Source organism: Oenanthe melanoleuca, chromosome 9 (genome assembly GCF_029582105.1).
Source record: "Oenanthe melanoleuca isolate GR-GAL-2019-014 chromosome 9, OMel1.0, whole genome shotgun sequence".
Taxonomy (NCBI): domain Eukaryota; kingdom Metazoa; phylum Chordata; class Aves; order Passeriformes; family Muscicapidae; genus Oenanthe; species Oenanthe melanoleuca.
The window spans coordinates 12789428-12804977 of NC_079343.1; the positions used below are offsets into that span (position 1 = coordinate 12789428).

General features: G+C 57.0%; 2 protein-coding genes across 2 annotated transcripts; both read right to left on the minus strand.

Moving 5' to 3' along the window:
* Nucleotides 1–1428: 1428 nt before the first annotated feature.
* On the minus strand, nt 1429–4866 carry SIAH2 (siah E3 ubiquitin protein ligase 2). Its single transcript, XM_056499350.1, has 2 exons — nt 4269–4866; nt 1429–3781 (listed from the first exon to the last, which is right to left on the minus strand). Exons 1-2 carry the CDS (start codon nt 4662–4664, stop codon nt 3224–3226), a joined length of 954 nt encoding a protein of 317 aa, XP_056355325.1. The 5' UTR covers nt 4665–4866; the 3' UTR covers nt 1429–3223.
* A 443-nt stretch (nt 4867–5309) lies between these two features.
* MINDY4B (MINDY family member 4B) lies at nt 5310–14812 on the minus strand. The gene is made up of 11 exons (XM_056499128.1): nt 14709–14812; nt 14429–14456; nt 12158–12277; nt 11059–11150; nt 9730–9907; nt 9348–9413; nt 8778–8848; nt 8584–8653; nt 7840–8139; nt 7390–7792; nt 5310–6082 (listed from the first exon to the last, which is right to left on the minus strand). Exons 1-11 carry the CDS (start codon nt 14810–14812, stop codon nt 5940–5942), a joined length of 1575 nt encoding a protein of 524 aa, XP_056355103.1. The 3' UTR covers nt 5310–5939.
* Between the last annotated feature and the right edge of the window lie 738 nt (nt 14813–15550).

The following is a 15550-nucleotide window of genomic DNA, read 5'->3' on the forward strand; positions in this document are numbered from 1 at the left end:
ACAGCAGATGCTCCTGGTGGCTGCAGAACAGCCAAGGGGCTGCAGGGCACCTGCCCCCTGCCTGGGGGTCTTCCTAGCATGCAGGTCTGCCTGTGTGGACATGCTTCACCATCCCTGCCAAGGCTGGGGGCCTGAGAGGGGTCAGCTCTGTTCAGAGAACCAGGCAGGCCTCACTCACCTCTCCTGAATGTCCTGAGGAACTGGCACACTAAGTTTCTTCCTCGGCTGCCTTGGGAAGAAAACCTGAAACCTGAGGGAAACCTGAAATGAATGTCACCCGTCTACTTGCTGACCTGAACTGGAAACATTTCCCTTCTTGGCAGTGCCAGACGAGGTATTCCTTATCCCAAACTCTGTTTTAGTCAGAAAAGACACAAGGTGATGGCTTTGTTTGGGTTTTTTGAGGTCAAACTAACAAGAGTTTTCCACTCTTTCAGAACTGAGTAGTGTGGACAGACCTAATGATAACGTGTGTTAATTTATCTAATGTGGGTTATAGGTAACACTGGAGTAATTAATTAATCCTGCTATATTCAAAGACACGCTTTAGAGTTTTGCTTTATGCAAAAATTCTCTTATGTCCCAATTGCCAGTAAGAAAATTACCTTGCACTGTAAGTTCTGCTGAATTACAGAAAAAATCAATCAAATCCTTAGGAATTCTTGCTTAAATCCTGATGAAAGCACAGGTGGTAACAGCTGCTGGAACTACAGCTTGACTTCAATCCTGCTTATGCAGGAGGCAATTAGTTCAGAGGGCTGATGCTGCCCAAGTCCTGCCAGCACAGTGTAAGTGAGACCAGACATAGGATCTTTAATTGTTGGTATTCAGTGCCTAGAGAGTAATTCCTTGGGAGGTTTTTTCCATGGCTACTTCCAAGTTCTTGCAGCCAGACCAAGCTTCCCTTGACTGAGGCCAAACTTGTTCTAGTGCCCTTTTCTGAGAGCTGCCAGGTGCTGCTGACAGAACTCCAGAGCTCTCCCAGGAGGAGCACTGTCAGGACTGGTTTTCCTCCTTTTGTATTTTATTTATTCACACCAAGCCTCACCTGCCCCTTTACCTGCCATTTTCCACCGTGGTGAGGCTTCCCTCTGAAGTGTCACCTGGTGGCACTGCCTCCTCCAGACGGTGCCCAGGCCAGATTTGGCACAGCCGTGTGTGCAGCTGGAATCTGCTGCCGGTGACTCCAGCAGAGGGGGAGCTGCAGGCAGCCAGTTGGTGACAGCCCCGTGGTTCAGTGGCACAGATCAGGCTGTCACTGCTGTCCCTGGAGCTCACATCCCCAGCCAGCTCCTCTGCTCGTGCTGCGCTGTGGCTGTGTCCCAGCAGGGCTGGGAGGTGGCAGGGGCAGGGACCCTCCAGGGAGAGCACTCAGAGTAACTCTGGAGCAGCTGCCACACACTCCTGTGTTAGCACAGCTCCTCAGCATAGGTTTTGCAAAATATTTATTGCAAAATAGAAGGAATATGGCAACAAAACTTAAATAGCAAATGACAAGACACTGGCCATAAAGCTCTTGCTATATTCTGAATCTTTTACAATAATCAACAGTAGAGTGTGTCCCAGGGCAGCTGCTCATGGACAGCCCCATGTCACTGGCTCCAGCCACCTGCAGTCTGAGACTTGTGCCTCCTGCTTGCACCTTTGCCTGGCCTGATCCCCCTAAAACAGACAGGTGCCAGTAATTCCATGCTCTGTGAAATGTGCCATACCCCACACCTTCTCTCCTTTCTCCTGTTAAAGCCACCACAGCTGGCCCAATGCCCTTCCATAAGGTAGCAGGTAATGGAGAAACATTGCTGAAGTATCTCCTGCTTCACTCTCAGCTTCTCCTGTGAGAGGTCACTTGGATTTCTTTCCTTTCTCACCTACTAGGAAAGGACAGGCAGCCAGGGAGGAGCACAGAGAGACTGTGAGCAGCCAGGGATCAGGTTAGGAATGCTAAAGCCTGAAAGAATTACACCTGGCCAGGGACATCAAGGGCAAGCAATCAAAGCACCTCTGTAGGTGCACTGGTGATAAAAGGAAGACTTGAAGAATGTGGACCCTGTGTGGAAGGAAATGGGGAACCCAGTTCCTGGGAAGGTGAGGTGTCAGCCATGTGTGACAGCCTTCAAGGCAGCTCCAGCCACACTGCCCGAGGGGCAGGAGCAAAGGCAGAGAGGGGGAGCACAAAGAACCTCCTGCAGCAGGAGAGGATTGGGGGGGAGATGGTCTGAGGGACCTGAAGGTGCCTGAGATGCACCTGTGGGTTCAGAGGGACTGGTGCAGGATGTGGCCACTATCCATCATGTTTGAGAAGTTGTGGCAGTCCAGAGAAGTTCTCACTGACTCCAAAAGGGGAAACACAACCACCCCTTTTTTAGAAAGAGGAATAAGGAAGATCCAGAGAACTACAGGTGGTCAGGTCTCACCTCAGTGCCTGGAAAGAGCTTGGAGCAGATCCCCCTGGAAACTATGCTAAGGCACATGGAAAATTAGGAGGTGATTTGTGACAGCCACTGTGGCTTCACAAGGGCAAATTATGAGAACTTAGAGCCCCTTCCAGTGCCTAAAGGTGCTACAAGAGAGCTGGAGAGGGAATTTGGACAAGGGCCTGGAGTGACAGGACACGGGGAATGGCTTCCCACTGCTAGTGGACAGAGATGGGATATTGGGAAGGAATTGTTCCTTGTGAGGGTGGGGAGGCCCTGGCACAGGGTGCCCATAGAAGCTGTGGCTGCCCCTGGATCCCTGGAAGTGTCCAGGGCCAGACTGGACAGGGCTTGGAGCAGCCTGGGATACTGGAAGGTGTCCCTGCCATGGCAGGAGGACTGGAACAGATGATGGTCTCTTCCAAACCAAACCCTCCTGTGGTACTAAAGCCTTTTATTAAAGCTCACCAGTGACAGAGGGAGTCTGTACTGCTGCTGAAAGGGCTTTTAGGTGTGCTCCAAACGTGAGCCTCTTAAGCCACATATCTAATGGAAGCACTCTTTCCATAAAATATAATTAAATTATAAAAGGTAACTCTGTGTGTGTGTAATCTTCCTAAGGCACCCAAGAATTTTAAAAGACCTTGTCCCGCTCATGTTACTTACAGCACACTCTTGTTCCTCTTCTGCCCAAAGTCCCAACCCTTGGCTAGTCAGAAACCTTAGCACACAAGATGACAGAGCTGAACAGTGTAAAAAACGGGAACCAAAACCAAAGCCCGGTGAAGCTTACATCAGCCAGCAGTGCATCATGGGCAGCACATGGAAATGGTCACGTTGATGCCGAGGTTTCCGTTGTCAGCAAAGAGGTGAGCGGTGGCCGTGTCGAAAACCAGGCAGTTGCTGCTGCGGATGGCCACGGGCACGCCCTCGTGGATGGAGCAGGGCGACGCCTCCCAGGTCAGCCGGTGGCAGCTGCCGTGCAGCTCCAGCCTGTACTGAAAGTTCTCCGCCTGCTTGCGGGTGCCGATCAGCAGCACGGTGGCAAAAAACTGCTGGTGACCTTCACACTTCTCCTGCTTCTTCAGCACGAGCATAAAGTGGTGACCAAAGCACGACTGCATCATCACCCAGTCCACTGCCCCCGGCAGGTTAATGTCCGTGGCAAGGAAAATGATGTCTTCTCCCTGCAGGGTGGTAATGCTCTTGTGGGCGTGCATGAGGTGGGACATCACGGCTTCCAAGGACCCCTCCCAGTCACAGGAGGTCCCAGGGCACGGGCAGCAGTAGGGACGGTACTCGCAGATGGCTTCATGTTTTGGCTTTTCTGTGTGGTGGAGTGTCAGGGAGCAGCCTGTTGTGGCGTACTGGAAAGAGACCAAACACAAGCCGTCAGGAAAGGCAGCAGCACGAGCGTCCGCTGCTCCCAGCCGTCAGCTGGAAACACAGGCCATCAACCACAGCTCTCGTGTCACTGCAAATTTTACATTATTGTAGTAGCCCTGGGCTCAAGCTGAGCTTTACTTAGTTTTTGTTTCCACTTAAAATGGATTCTTCTTGGCTTTTGTGGTAGTTTTTTCCTAAAGCAAGCACTTAGGTAAAATGGGCTGCATGGCTGAGTTGTAGTTAGATCTGCTGCTGCAGTTAGATCTGATCCGTCCAGATCAGCCGGAGAGGTCCTGGCTCGGATTTTCCTTTTCTTAAAAAAGAACAGAGGATTCTAGTTTCAACAACGGGGTGGTGGGTGGGTGTCCTCTGCAGAGGGATGTGGGGATACGGATGCGGGGTGCCGGGTGGGGGTTTTCCGCAGGGGAGCGGGGATGGGGCTGCCCCTGCCCAGCCCCTCATCCTTACCTTGCACGGGAAGAGCACAGCCGAGGCCACCTTCTCCATGGCCAGGTTGCGGATGTTGGGGGTGAGGGAGCCCCGGCAGGTGGGGCAGAGGCTCAGCTGCTGCCGGCATTGCTTGCACACCAGGTGCCCGGCCTGGCACTGCAGGATGGGCGGCAGCACATAGTCGAAGCAGATGGGGCACTCGAAGAGCGAGGTCAGCTCCTGCTGCTGCTGCTGCTGCTGCTGCTGCTGCTGCTGCTGTTGCTGCGGCGGGGGAGGCAGGGCAGGCGGCGCGGGCGGCGGAGAAGCGCCGCCGGTGCCGGGCAGCACGGCGCCGGGGGACGGGGCGTGCGGCGGCTGCTGCTGCTTCCCGCACGGCTTGCTGGGCCCGGGCCCGGCCGAGCACGGGCGGCTCATGGCCCCGGCGGCATCGGCGCGGCGCGGGAGGAGGAGAGCCTGATGCTGATGAGGATGGTGATGGTGGTGATGGTGATGATGGTGATGGGCGGGGACAGCGGAGCCTGCGCGCGATCCCCGCCCCGCTCCCGGCGTGCCCCGCGCGGGACGGACCGACGGACCGGGACAGATAGACCGGGACAGACCGAGAGAGACCGGGACAGAGAGACCGAGACAGACCAAGAGAGACCGGGACAGACAAACCGGGACAGACAGGGACAGACCGGGACAGAGAAACCGGGACAGACAGGGACAGACCGGGACAGACCAAGAGAGACCGGGACAGACAGACCGGGACAGAGAAACCGGGACAGACAGGGACCGACGGACCGGGACAGACTGGGACAGACGGAGCGGGACAGAGCAGGACAGACAGACGGGGACAGAGCGGGACAGACAGACGGGGACAGACCGGGACCGTGCCGTCCCCGGAGCTCTGGGCTCCTCTCCCGGTGTCCCCGGGGCTCGGGTGCCCTGAACGGAGCAGGAACTGAAACCCCACAGCTTGACCAGCCTCTCCTCATCCTGCCCAGCATAATCTCAGGCTGGGTGTCACGGCTTCTTTTTACTGTTTATAAATTCAATAACTTTGAACCAAGTTTCTGGGTCACTTGCAGAAGGTTTATTGTTCTCAGCTGTCATTAGCAGCACACTAAGGGTGTGTAACTTTACAGCTCGTTTTGGAGGAATGACAGTGAAAAGGGAAGTGGACAGTGGTTTTTGTGAGCTAGAAGCAACGTGCCCTGCCCATGACTGTCAGGCTAATGCAGGGTGCCGGGATTTGGCAATGGCAGTAAAATCACCGAATCACAGAACCCCAGAACAGTTTGGGTTGGAAAAGCCTTCTAAGACTTGACAAGTGCAACCCCAGCACTGCCAAGCTTACTGCAAAACCATGTTCCCAAATCCCACATCTGCACATCTTTTAAATCCCTCCAGGGACAGACTCCACCACAGCCATGGGCAGTGGTGCCAGGGCTTGACTCCTTTTGCTGCCAGCTGTGGTGGGAAGCAGGAGAACCTGCATCCTGGCACTGGAGAAGCCGTGCATGGGACAGGGCCGCTGTTCCTGCTGCCTGCCCTTGCAGGGCTGTGATGCCTTAAGGACAGGCTGCCCCTCAGTGCCCCCAGGGCTGTTTGACTGGGGAGATTTGTGTCCTCCTGCAGTGACCAGCTGCCGTGTGTGGCACATGCCAGTCCCCTCCAGGAGCAGGCTCCATCCATCCTGCTCTCTGCTCAGAAGAAGGGGTCAGTCCCGTTCCAGCTGACGGTGGCCCCTGGCCACCTGGTCCTGATTGCCATCTCCAGGGCCGGGCCCCTCTGCCCCGGGCTGCAGGGCCCTTCTCTTGGAGCCTCTTCCCAGTGATGCGAATGAGTGTCTGAAGAGGAAATGAAAAATAAATGTCTAAAAAAAAATCTTAAAACCCCACCCCACTCAAGAAGGCTTCAGTGGAGGTTGAAAGCAGAAGCTTCTGCAGCTGTCTTGGTACTGCTGTGCTGCTCTGCCCCAGGGAGCTGGGGGCAGGCAGGGCCTCCGGGCTGGGACAGCCCCTGCACCTTGGCCCCCCGGGGAATTCCGGGGCTCCGAGTGCAGCTCTGGGCTCCCTGCACCCCGTGTTTGCATATTGCTTTTCTGAGCAGATGCTCAGATACTATCTGTGGCCACACCACCTATCATGACAGTTGATCTCAAACCATTCTGCCTCCCTGCAGATTTACCCTTTAGTTTCGAGGTTCTGACTTTGCTTTAAATGCTGCAGTGAAAGGAGAGCAAGAGGAAGGAGGCACCGAGTGAGGAAGGTAAGTGATGCACAGCAGCAGAGAAACAAGAACCTTTCACCCCAAGCACAAAGCCTGGTTCACAAGCCAAGGAGCAGTCTGTCCCTCCTGGGGGATGTGAAACTCGGTGGGGAGCACAAGGGCACGGTGGCAGCTGGTGCTGAGCAGGGAGCAGAGCTCGGCCTCAGTGAGCCAGGCAGGCACTGCTGCGGGCCAGGGCTGGGCTGCAATTCATTGCCTTCCCACTGTCTGCTGTGGAGCTGTGTTTGGGTTTGTGCTGAGCACAGGTTGATTGTACAGAGCTGATTTTGTTATTTTGGGCAGTGCCAGCACAGCCAGAGCCTTTCCTGTTCCTCCTGCTGTGCTGGGGGAGTTGGGGGTGCCTGGCTGGGAGAAGGCACAGCCAGCACAGAGAGCCCAAAGATCAAAGGGATGAGCTGTGGCATCATGCTCAGGATATAAAGTGGGGGAAGGAAGAAAAGGGAGGGGGGCTTTTGAGTGTGGTGTTTGTGTGCCCAAGGCACTGCTGTGTGTGATGGGGCCCTGCTCTCCTGGAGGTGGCTGAGCACCTGCTGCCTGTGCAGGAAGTGAATTAATTCTTTCTTTTCCTTTGCTTGTGTGTGTGGCTTTTGCTTTTCTTATTAACCTGTCTTTGTCTCAAGCCACAAGTTTTTTAGCTTCTACCCTTCCAATCCTCTCCCTGCTGCTGGAGGGGGGTGGGTGAGTGGATGTGTGGGGCTGGATGGGGTAAAACCACAGCACTTGGAGACAAGGTTATTATAAATTTTGAATTACTCATGGAACAGTCCTGGTTCCTGGTGTGTTTAAATTTGTACCGAGTATTTAACACAGGAAGAGCAGCTGTGTGACAGCCATACCTCAGTCCCCGGGAAGCCTGGGTCCGTACCTACGGTCAGGTGGGCAGTGCGGGTCTGCTCCTGCTGCCCGCTGCAGAAGTAGAGCTGGAAGCGTCTCTCGGATCTCCAGTCGCAGAGCAGCCGGCAGTCGGTGCTGAAGAGCACGCTGTGCCTGCCCGAGAGGCTGCACAGCCACACCGGGAACCGGGGCGAGCGCAGCGCGGGGCTCACCTGCGGGGGGAGCTCGCCAGGACCGGCTGTGCCAGGGCCAGGCTGTGCCAGGGCCAGGCTGTGCCAGAGCCAGGATGTGCAGTGCCAGGCTGTGCCAGAGCCAGGCTGTGCCAGGGCCAGGCTGTGCCAGGACCGGCTGTGCCAGAGCCAGGCTGTGCCAGGGCCAGGCTGTGCCAGGGCCAGGCTGTGCCAGGACCAGGCTGTGCCAGAGCCGGGCTGTGCCAGAGCCGGGCTGTGCCAGGACCGGCTGTGCCAGGGCCGGGCTGTGCCAGGGCCGGGCTGTGCCAGGACCGGGCTGTCCGTGTGTCCCGCTGCCCGGGGCTCCCCGCACTGAGGACACTCTCCAGGGCCCGGCTGTCCGTGTGTCCCGCTGTCCGTGTGTCCCGCTGCCCGGGGCTCCCCGCACTCACCTGCCGCTGCCCCGGGGCCCGTTCCCAGCACAGGAACCCCACGGGTCCCCGCCGCCCCGGCTCCGCCGCCTGCCCGGGGCCAGCGCTGGGCTCCGGCTCCCCTTGGCCACCGAGCCCCCGCGGGCTCGCCCGTCCGGTCAGCAGCAGGCAGAGCAGGGCCTGGGGAAACAGCCCCGTCACGGGGGACACGGGCGGGGACACGGGCGAACCCCCAGCAGGGCATGGCCCGCTCCCACTTCTGCCTGGCACAGGCAGGGGAATGCCAGTCTGCCAGAGGCTGTTTGGAAATTATCATTGCTATCATCATCGTCATGGTCATCGTCATCGTCATCATCATCATCATCCAGCAGCTTTTTAAAAATTATCGTTACTATCATCATCATCATCATCATCGTCATCATCATCATTATGGTCATCATCATCATCATCATCATCACCATCATCTGTTTTTTAAGTGCACAGTCATGATTAAAATCGCAAAATATTTTTAAAACTGAGCTTATGTTTATTTTTTCTTTGGATTACTTAACAGGTGATAATTTTTTTCCTAAACTGGATGTGGGAATAGTAAAAGCAGAGCGCTTGAGGCGTGGCTGATCCTACCTCTGTGCAGCTGACATTGCCAGAGCTGGCGCTCAGCAGAGGAGCTGTGCCACCCAAATCCTCCTGGACCCTGCGTGGCCAAGAGAGGGTCAGGGCAGCACTGCCCCTCCTGCCTGACCAACACGAGTGGAAGGGAAGGAAAGGGCTCTTCACATGTAACCAGCTACAGGAACATGTTTAAAAACAACAGATACCTTTCAAGTGTCCTAGAGAAAAGTAAACTGAATAAAAATAGGATCACTCCATGGCTCCCTTCACCTTCGAACTGGAAAAAGAAACAAGGGATCACAGGGGAGGAATTATGGCCAGTAAATCATATTTAATTAAAACAATTCCTGGGCTTAATTTGAGTTAGATGACTAGGGTGTTATTCCAGTAAGATTTTGTAACTGATTTTGTTGAATAGGATCAGGTAAAAAAAGAAAAAAAGAAACTTCCAGTTATTGGCTAAACGAGTTTTGTACAATTTTCCCCATATTTTTTTGAGGCTGCAAGGAATCACATCTTTGAATGATGTACAAAGTGCTGCCCAGTGTTTGTGGGCTGAGAGAGCTGGAATGATGAGTAAAGCCCCGGGGATTTAATGGGAGCAGGACCCCTTCCCACAGGAAAGGCTGGAAGTGATCCAAGAACAAACTGTACATCACCTGTGTGAGTGTCCTGATGACAGTGACACTGCTGTGTCCGAAGTGCACAATTGGAATGGGAACTAAGATGTAATTCAGCAAGAAAATAACGCGGATGAAGCAGTTATCGCCACTTACACAGTCTATGTGGTCAGAGATGAACTCCTGAGCTGCGGCTTTCTCCGAGAACTCGAACAGCCGGATCTGCTGGGTGTGAGCCCCGTGAGGGGGTGTAAAGGAGACAGGAATTACACAAAAGCTGAGCTTTGGAGTCCTGGTTCTGTTAGTCAAGTGAGGTACCAGCGCAGTTTGTCTGCCCCAGCCCCAGCCCCGGGCCATGGCTCTGGCTCCGGCTCTGGCAGGGCTCTGACAGGATTCTCCTTCGCGCAGGAGAAGGAAGGGGGCTCTGGAGAAGGGGTGGGTGTGTCAGGGCAGTGCAGGGGACGGGGAGTGGGGGATTCCACATTTCAGCCAGAGGGGTCTCAGGAAAACCCCCTGGCAGGAGGGGTTCCATACTCACTCTCTCTGCGAAGCTGCTGGCTCTGCAGCCCTCGGGTGGCACCGCGGTGACAGGGGCGGTGACAGGGGCGGTGACGAGGCACACGGCAGCTCTGCCCCCTCCTCCTGCTGCCCACAGGGTCTCTGCCAGGGCCGTGGCCAGCGCCTGGCCCTGCTGCCAGCGCCCGAGGTGGCACAGCCTGCGCCGGGGACAGCAGGGCTGAGCCTGGGGACAGCAGGGCTGAGCATGGGGACAGCAGGGCTGAGCATGGGGACAGCAGAGCCTGAGCCTGGGGACAGCACAGCCTGAGCCTGGGACAGCAGGGCTGTGACTGGGGACAGCAGAGCCTGAGCCTGGGGACAGCACAGCCTGAGCCTGGGACAGCAGGGCTGTGACTGGGGACAGCAGAGCCTGAGCCTGGGGACAGCACAGCCTGAGCCTGGGACAGCACAGCCTGAGCCTGGGACAGCAGGGCTGTGACTGGGGACAGCAGGGCTGTGACTGGGGACAGCAGAGCCTGAGCCTGGGGACAGCAGGGCTGAGCCTGGGGACAGCAGGGCTGTGACTGGGGACAGCACAGCCTGAGCCTGGGGACAGCACAGCCTGAGCCTGGGACAGCAGGGCTGTGACTGGGGACAGCACAGCCTGAGCCTGGGGACAGCACAGCCTGAGCCTGGGACAGCAGGGCTGAGCATGGGGACAGCACAGCCTGAGCCTGGGGACAGCAGAGCCTGAGCCTGGGACAGCAGGGCTGTGACTGGGGACAGCAGGGCTGAGCATGGGGACAGCAGAGCCTGAGCCTGGGGACAGCACAGCCTGAGCCTGGGGACAGCAGAGCCTGAGCCTGGGACAGCAGGGCTGAGCATGGGGACAGCACAGCCTGAGCCTGGGGACAGCAGAGCCTGAGCCTGGGACAGCAGGGCTGTGACTGGGGACAGCAGGGCTGAGCATGGGGACAGCAGAGCCTGAGCCTGGGGACAGCACAGCCTGAGCCTGGGGACAGCACAGCCTGAGCCTGGGACAGCAGGGCTGAGCATGGGGACAGCACAGCCTGAGCCTGGGGACAGCAGAGCCTGAGCCTGGGACAGCAGGGCTGTGACTGGGGACAGCAGGGCTGAGCATGGGGACAGTGGGGCTGTGACTGGGGACAGCAGGGCTGGGACTGGGACCCACTGGGAGCCAATGTCCCCAGACCAGAGGCCTTGGTGGGGACAAGCCCTGCCTGGTTCTGTCCCAGTGCATATCCCCACCTGTATCTGCACACCTGAACCTGCTTTGCCTGAGCCCAGAGGCTGCCACTGACCAAGCAGTGCCAGAATTATTTCCATGTGTCCTACAGGCCCAGCTTACCTTTCCAGGTGAGTGCACTCTGTGTCTCTTGTGAAGAGCAGGTATGTGATGATGTGTGCTTGAACGGCCGCCAGGATGGCTCTGGTTCCTCCCTGGAACAGAACAGCCCCAGCCAGGAACAGAACAGCCCCAGCCAGGAGCAGAACAGCCCCTGCCAGGAACAGAACAGCCCCAGCCAGGAGCAGAACAGCCCCTGCCAGGAACAGAACAGCCCCAGCCAGGAGCAGAACAGCCCCTGCCCCCTGAGGGGGCTGAAGGAGCAGGTGCCATCCCCAGCACTCTAGGTGGTGCAGGAACAATTAGGTCAGTCTAATTCTCAGAGAAAAGACAGGCTTTTTGCAACCTGTACAGGTACAGGTGTGTGCAGGTACAGGTGTGCAGGCACAGGTGTGTGGGGTACAGGTGTGTGCAGGTACAGGTGTGCAGGCACAGGTGTGTGCAGGTACAGGTGTGTGCAGTTACAGGTGTGCAGGTACAGATGTGTGCAGGCACAGGTGTGTGCAGTTACAGGTGTGCAGGCACAGGTGTGTGCAGGTACAGGTGTGTGCAAGTACAGGTGTGTGCAGTTACAGGTGTGCAGGCACAGGTGTGTGCAGGTACAGGTGTGTGCAAGTACAGGTGTGTGCAGGTACAGATGTGTGCAGGTACAGGTGTGTGCAGTTACAGGTGTGTGCAGGTACAGATGTGTGCAAGTACAGGTGTGTGCAGGTACAGGTGTGCAGGTACAGGTGTGTGCAGGTACAGGTGTGTGCAAGTACAGGTGTGTGCAGTTACAGGTGTGCAGGTACAGATGTGTGCAGGCACAGGTGTGTGCAGTTACAGGTGTGCAGGCACAGGTGTGTGCAGGTACAGGTGTGTGCAAGTACAGGTGTGTGCAGGTACAGATGTGTGCAGGTACAGGTGTGTGCAGTTACAGGTGTGTGCAGGTACAGATGTGTGCAAGTACAGGTGTGTGCAGGTACAGGTGTGCAGGTACAGGTGTGCAGGTACAGGTGTGGGTGCTGCTGAGGTCCCTGCACTGGCTGCCAGCTCCCACAGCTGTCAGTGAACTTTTCCCTGTCCCCTGTGACACTTTCCCTCTCCCTTGTGACACTTTTACCTTTCCTGCCCGCAGAGCGTAGGCCAGCTCAGAGTGTGGTGGGTGGAAGCTGAACTTGGCTGCTGCCCACTCGCAGCCAAACAGGGCACTTGTGTTCCTGAAGAGCAGCTGCTGCAGCCTCTGGGGAGGAGCAGGAGCAGGGCAGGGTCAGACCTGTGAGCGTGGGGGGTCCATCCCATCAGGGCTCTTGGGGTGTCCCTGTGCTCCCTGTGTCCCTGTGTTCCCTGTGTCCCTGTGCCCTGTGTCCCTGTGTCCCCTGTGTCCCCTGTGTCCCTGTGTCCCTGTGTCCCTGTGCCCCCTGTACCCCGGTGTCCCCTGTGCCCCTGTGTCCCCTGTGTCCCTGTGTCCCTGTGTACCTGTGCCCCTGTGTTTCTGTGTCCCTGTGCCCCTGTGTCCCTGTGTCCCTGTGTCCCCTGTGTCCCTGTGTCCCTGTGTCCCTGTGCCCCTGTGTCCCCTGTGCCCCTGTGCCCCTGTGTCCCTGTGTCCCTGTGTACCTGTGTCCCTGTGTCCCTGTGCCCCTGTGTCCCTGTGTCCCTGTGTCCTGTGTCCCTGTGTCCCTGTGTCCCTGTGTCCCTGTTTCCCTGTGTCCCTGTGTCCCTGTGTCCCTGTGCCCCTGTGCCCCCTGTGTCCCTGTGTCCCTGTGTCCCTAGTGTCCCTGTGTCCCTGTGTACCTGTGTCCCTGTGTCCCTGTGCCCCTGTGTCCCCTGTGTCCCTGTGTCCCTGTGTCCCTGTGTCCCTGTGTCCCTGTGTCCCTGTGTCCCTGTGTCCCTGTGTCCCTGTGTCCCTGTGTCCCTGTGTCCCTGTGTCCCTGTGTCCCTGTGTCCCTGTGTCCCTGTGTCCCTGTGTCCCTGTGTCCCTGTGTCCCTGTGTCCCTGTGTTTCTGTGTCCCTGTGTCCCTGTGTCCCTGTGCCCCTGTGCCCCCTGTGTCCCTGTGTCCCTGTGTCCCTGTGTCCCTGTGTCCCTGTGCCCCTGTGCCCCTGTGCCCCCTGTGTCCCTGTGTCCCCTGTGTCCCTGTGTCCCTGTCCCTCAGCCAGAGCAGTGCCACTCTGCCCAGGGCCAGCCCAGAGCAAAGGTGACTTGGAGCTCAGTGCAGGACCTCACTCAGCACTCAGCCACTCTGCTGAAGCTTGGCTGTCCTGCAGTAACTGATATTTGGAACAATGCACATTTTGGGATGATTGCACTGGGGGCCATCCTGCCATTGCACCTGGCAGCAGAGCTTTGGGGCCAGGCACTCCACAGGAGCTGAAATCCCTCACTGAGGGTGTTAAAGGCCCTTCCCAAGCCAAACAATTTTAAAATTCCATGATCCTGCCTCCTCTCCTGAGGCTGTTTGTCAGGGAACCCCCTGAGTTCAGGCAAACATTGCCTGTGTCATCTGATGGTTCTCTCCTGAGAATTACTGAGTACCAGCTTTAAGGCTGAGCTCCAGCCACGTTTGCTAGGAGCGTCCTGAAGAGCCCATCCCCTGCAGACGCTGCGCAGCCGGCAGCAGGCACCGGGACAGGCTCCCCAGCATCTCCTCGCTGGGAGATCCCGTTACACCCACGGTTAGTTCAGCAGCGCTCACCATTGCCGTGTCCGGGGAGACGGGGCGGCCGCCGGGGGGGAGCAGGAGGGGCCGGGGGACACTGCAGGGGGGCCGGGGGACAGTGCAGGGGGTCCGGGGGACACTGCAGGGGGGCCGGGGGACAGTGCAGAGGGGTTGGGGGACAGTGCAGGGGGGCTGTGACCCCGGGCACTCCGCAGCTCCGGGGGCTCCGTCCCCGCCGTGTCCTGGCTGCAGGGAGAGGAGCAGCAGAGCATCAACCCCCCAGCGCTGCCGGCGGGCACTGAGCCCCGCGCTGGGCTGGGGGCTGCGGGCGGGGGGCACACCTGCCCTGGGACCTGCGCCCTTGGCTTCCAGCTGCCTTCAGACACCCCAGCACATCCCCGCCAGCTGATGGCTGCGGCAGCCACAGTGCTGCTTGCCCGAATTACAGGGAACACCCTCCAGGGCACAGCAGTTTTCCAAATACTTGTGTTTTGGTGATCTTAATTTGTTTTCTAAAACTCTCCATCGAAACTATTAGTTTTTGGTGGAAAGGTTAATCAAGTGTTGGACTGGCCTGTCCCTTTGGTTTCAAAATATCTGAAGAAAATGTTTGTTTCTAAAAGAAGCAGCATGAGAAATGAATCTCCATGTGCTGCAGGTGTGGATGTGTGACCGGCCAAGGACAGCACAAAACTCACCAGACAAACAGAAAGTGTTACCTTTGGAAAAGGAGTTACCTGATGAGCCGTGCTGTTGATCTCCAAGCTGAAAACGGGAAATAAAGTTCAAATGAAAACACCCAACATATTGCTAGCAGGTGGAGAAACCAGAGCCAGCCAGAAGAGAACCCCAGAACAGAGGAAGAGTAAGAGCTGCAGCACAGTTTCTGTTACTGAGCACACCAGCACCTTTTGTCATGGTCACATACATTTTGTAATAAAACATAACTTTAAAAATTACACTAAAAAACCACCTGGAACTAAAACTGCGTTCAATTAGCAGAATGAAAAATCTTACCTGCAGAAACTGAAGATTTCTCTCCATTTGCTGAGATCAGAGATTCTGCTGCTGATCTCCTCCAGCTCCGTCCCTGCAGCGCGTTCAGCGCCGTGGGCGCTCATGGCGGGGCTGCTCCCGCGGGGGACAGTGTCACACGGTGTCACAGAGTGTCACAGAGTGTCACAGAGTGTCACAGTGTCACAGAGTGTCACACAGTGTCACACGGTGTCACACAGTGTCACACGGTGTCACAGAGTGTCACAGAGTGTCACAGTGTCACAGAGTGTCACAGAGTGTCACAGTGTCACACAGTGTCACACAGTGTCACACGGTGTCACAGAGTGTCACAGAGTGTCACAGTGTCACAGTGTCACAGAGTGTCACACAGTGTCACACGGTGTCACAGAGTGTCACAGAGTGTCACAGTGTCACACAGTGTCACACAGTGTCACACGGTGTCACAGAGTGTCACAGAGTGTCACAGTGTCACAGAGTGTCATACGGTGTCACACAGTATCACACGGTGTCCCACGGTGTCCCACGGTGTCTCACGGTGTCCCACAGTGTCGCACAGTGTCCCAGGTGACTGAGCCGCCCGCAGAGCCCGGCTCCCCGCGCTGCCCTGCCCGCGGTGTTTAATGGCACATCAATGTTTAATGACACATCAATGTTTAATTCCACATCAATGTTTAATGGCTCATCAATGTTTAATGACACAGGAGCGGGGGTGACAGCAGCGGGGGCTGCTGGGGGCTGGTGCGGGCGGCAGCAGCGTGGGGCAGGGGCAGGGGCAGGGCAGGGCAGGGAGCAGGGGCAGGGGCAGGGGCAGGGGCAGGGCAGGAGCAGGAGCAGGGGCAGGG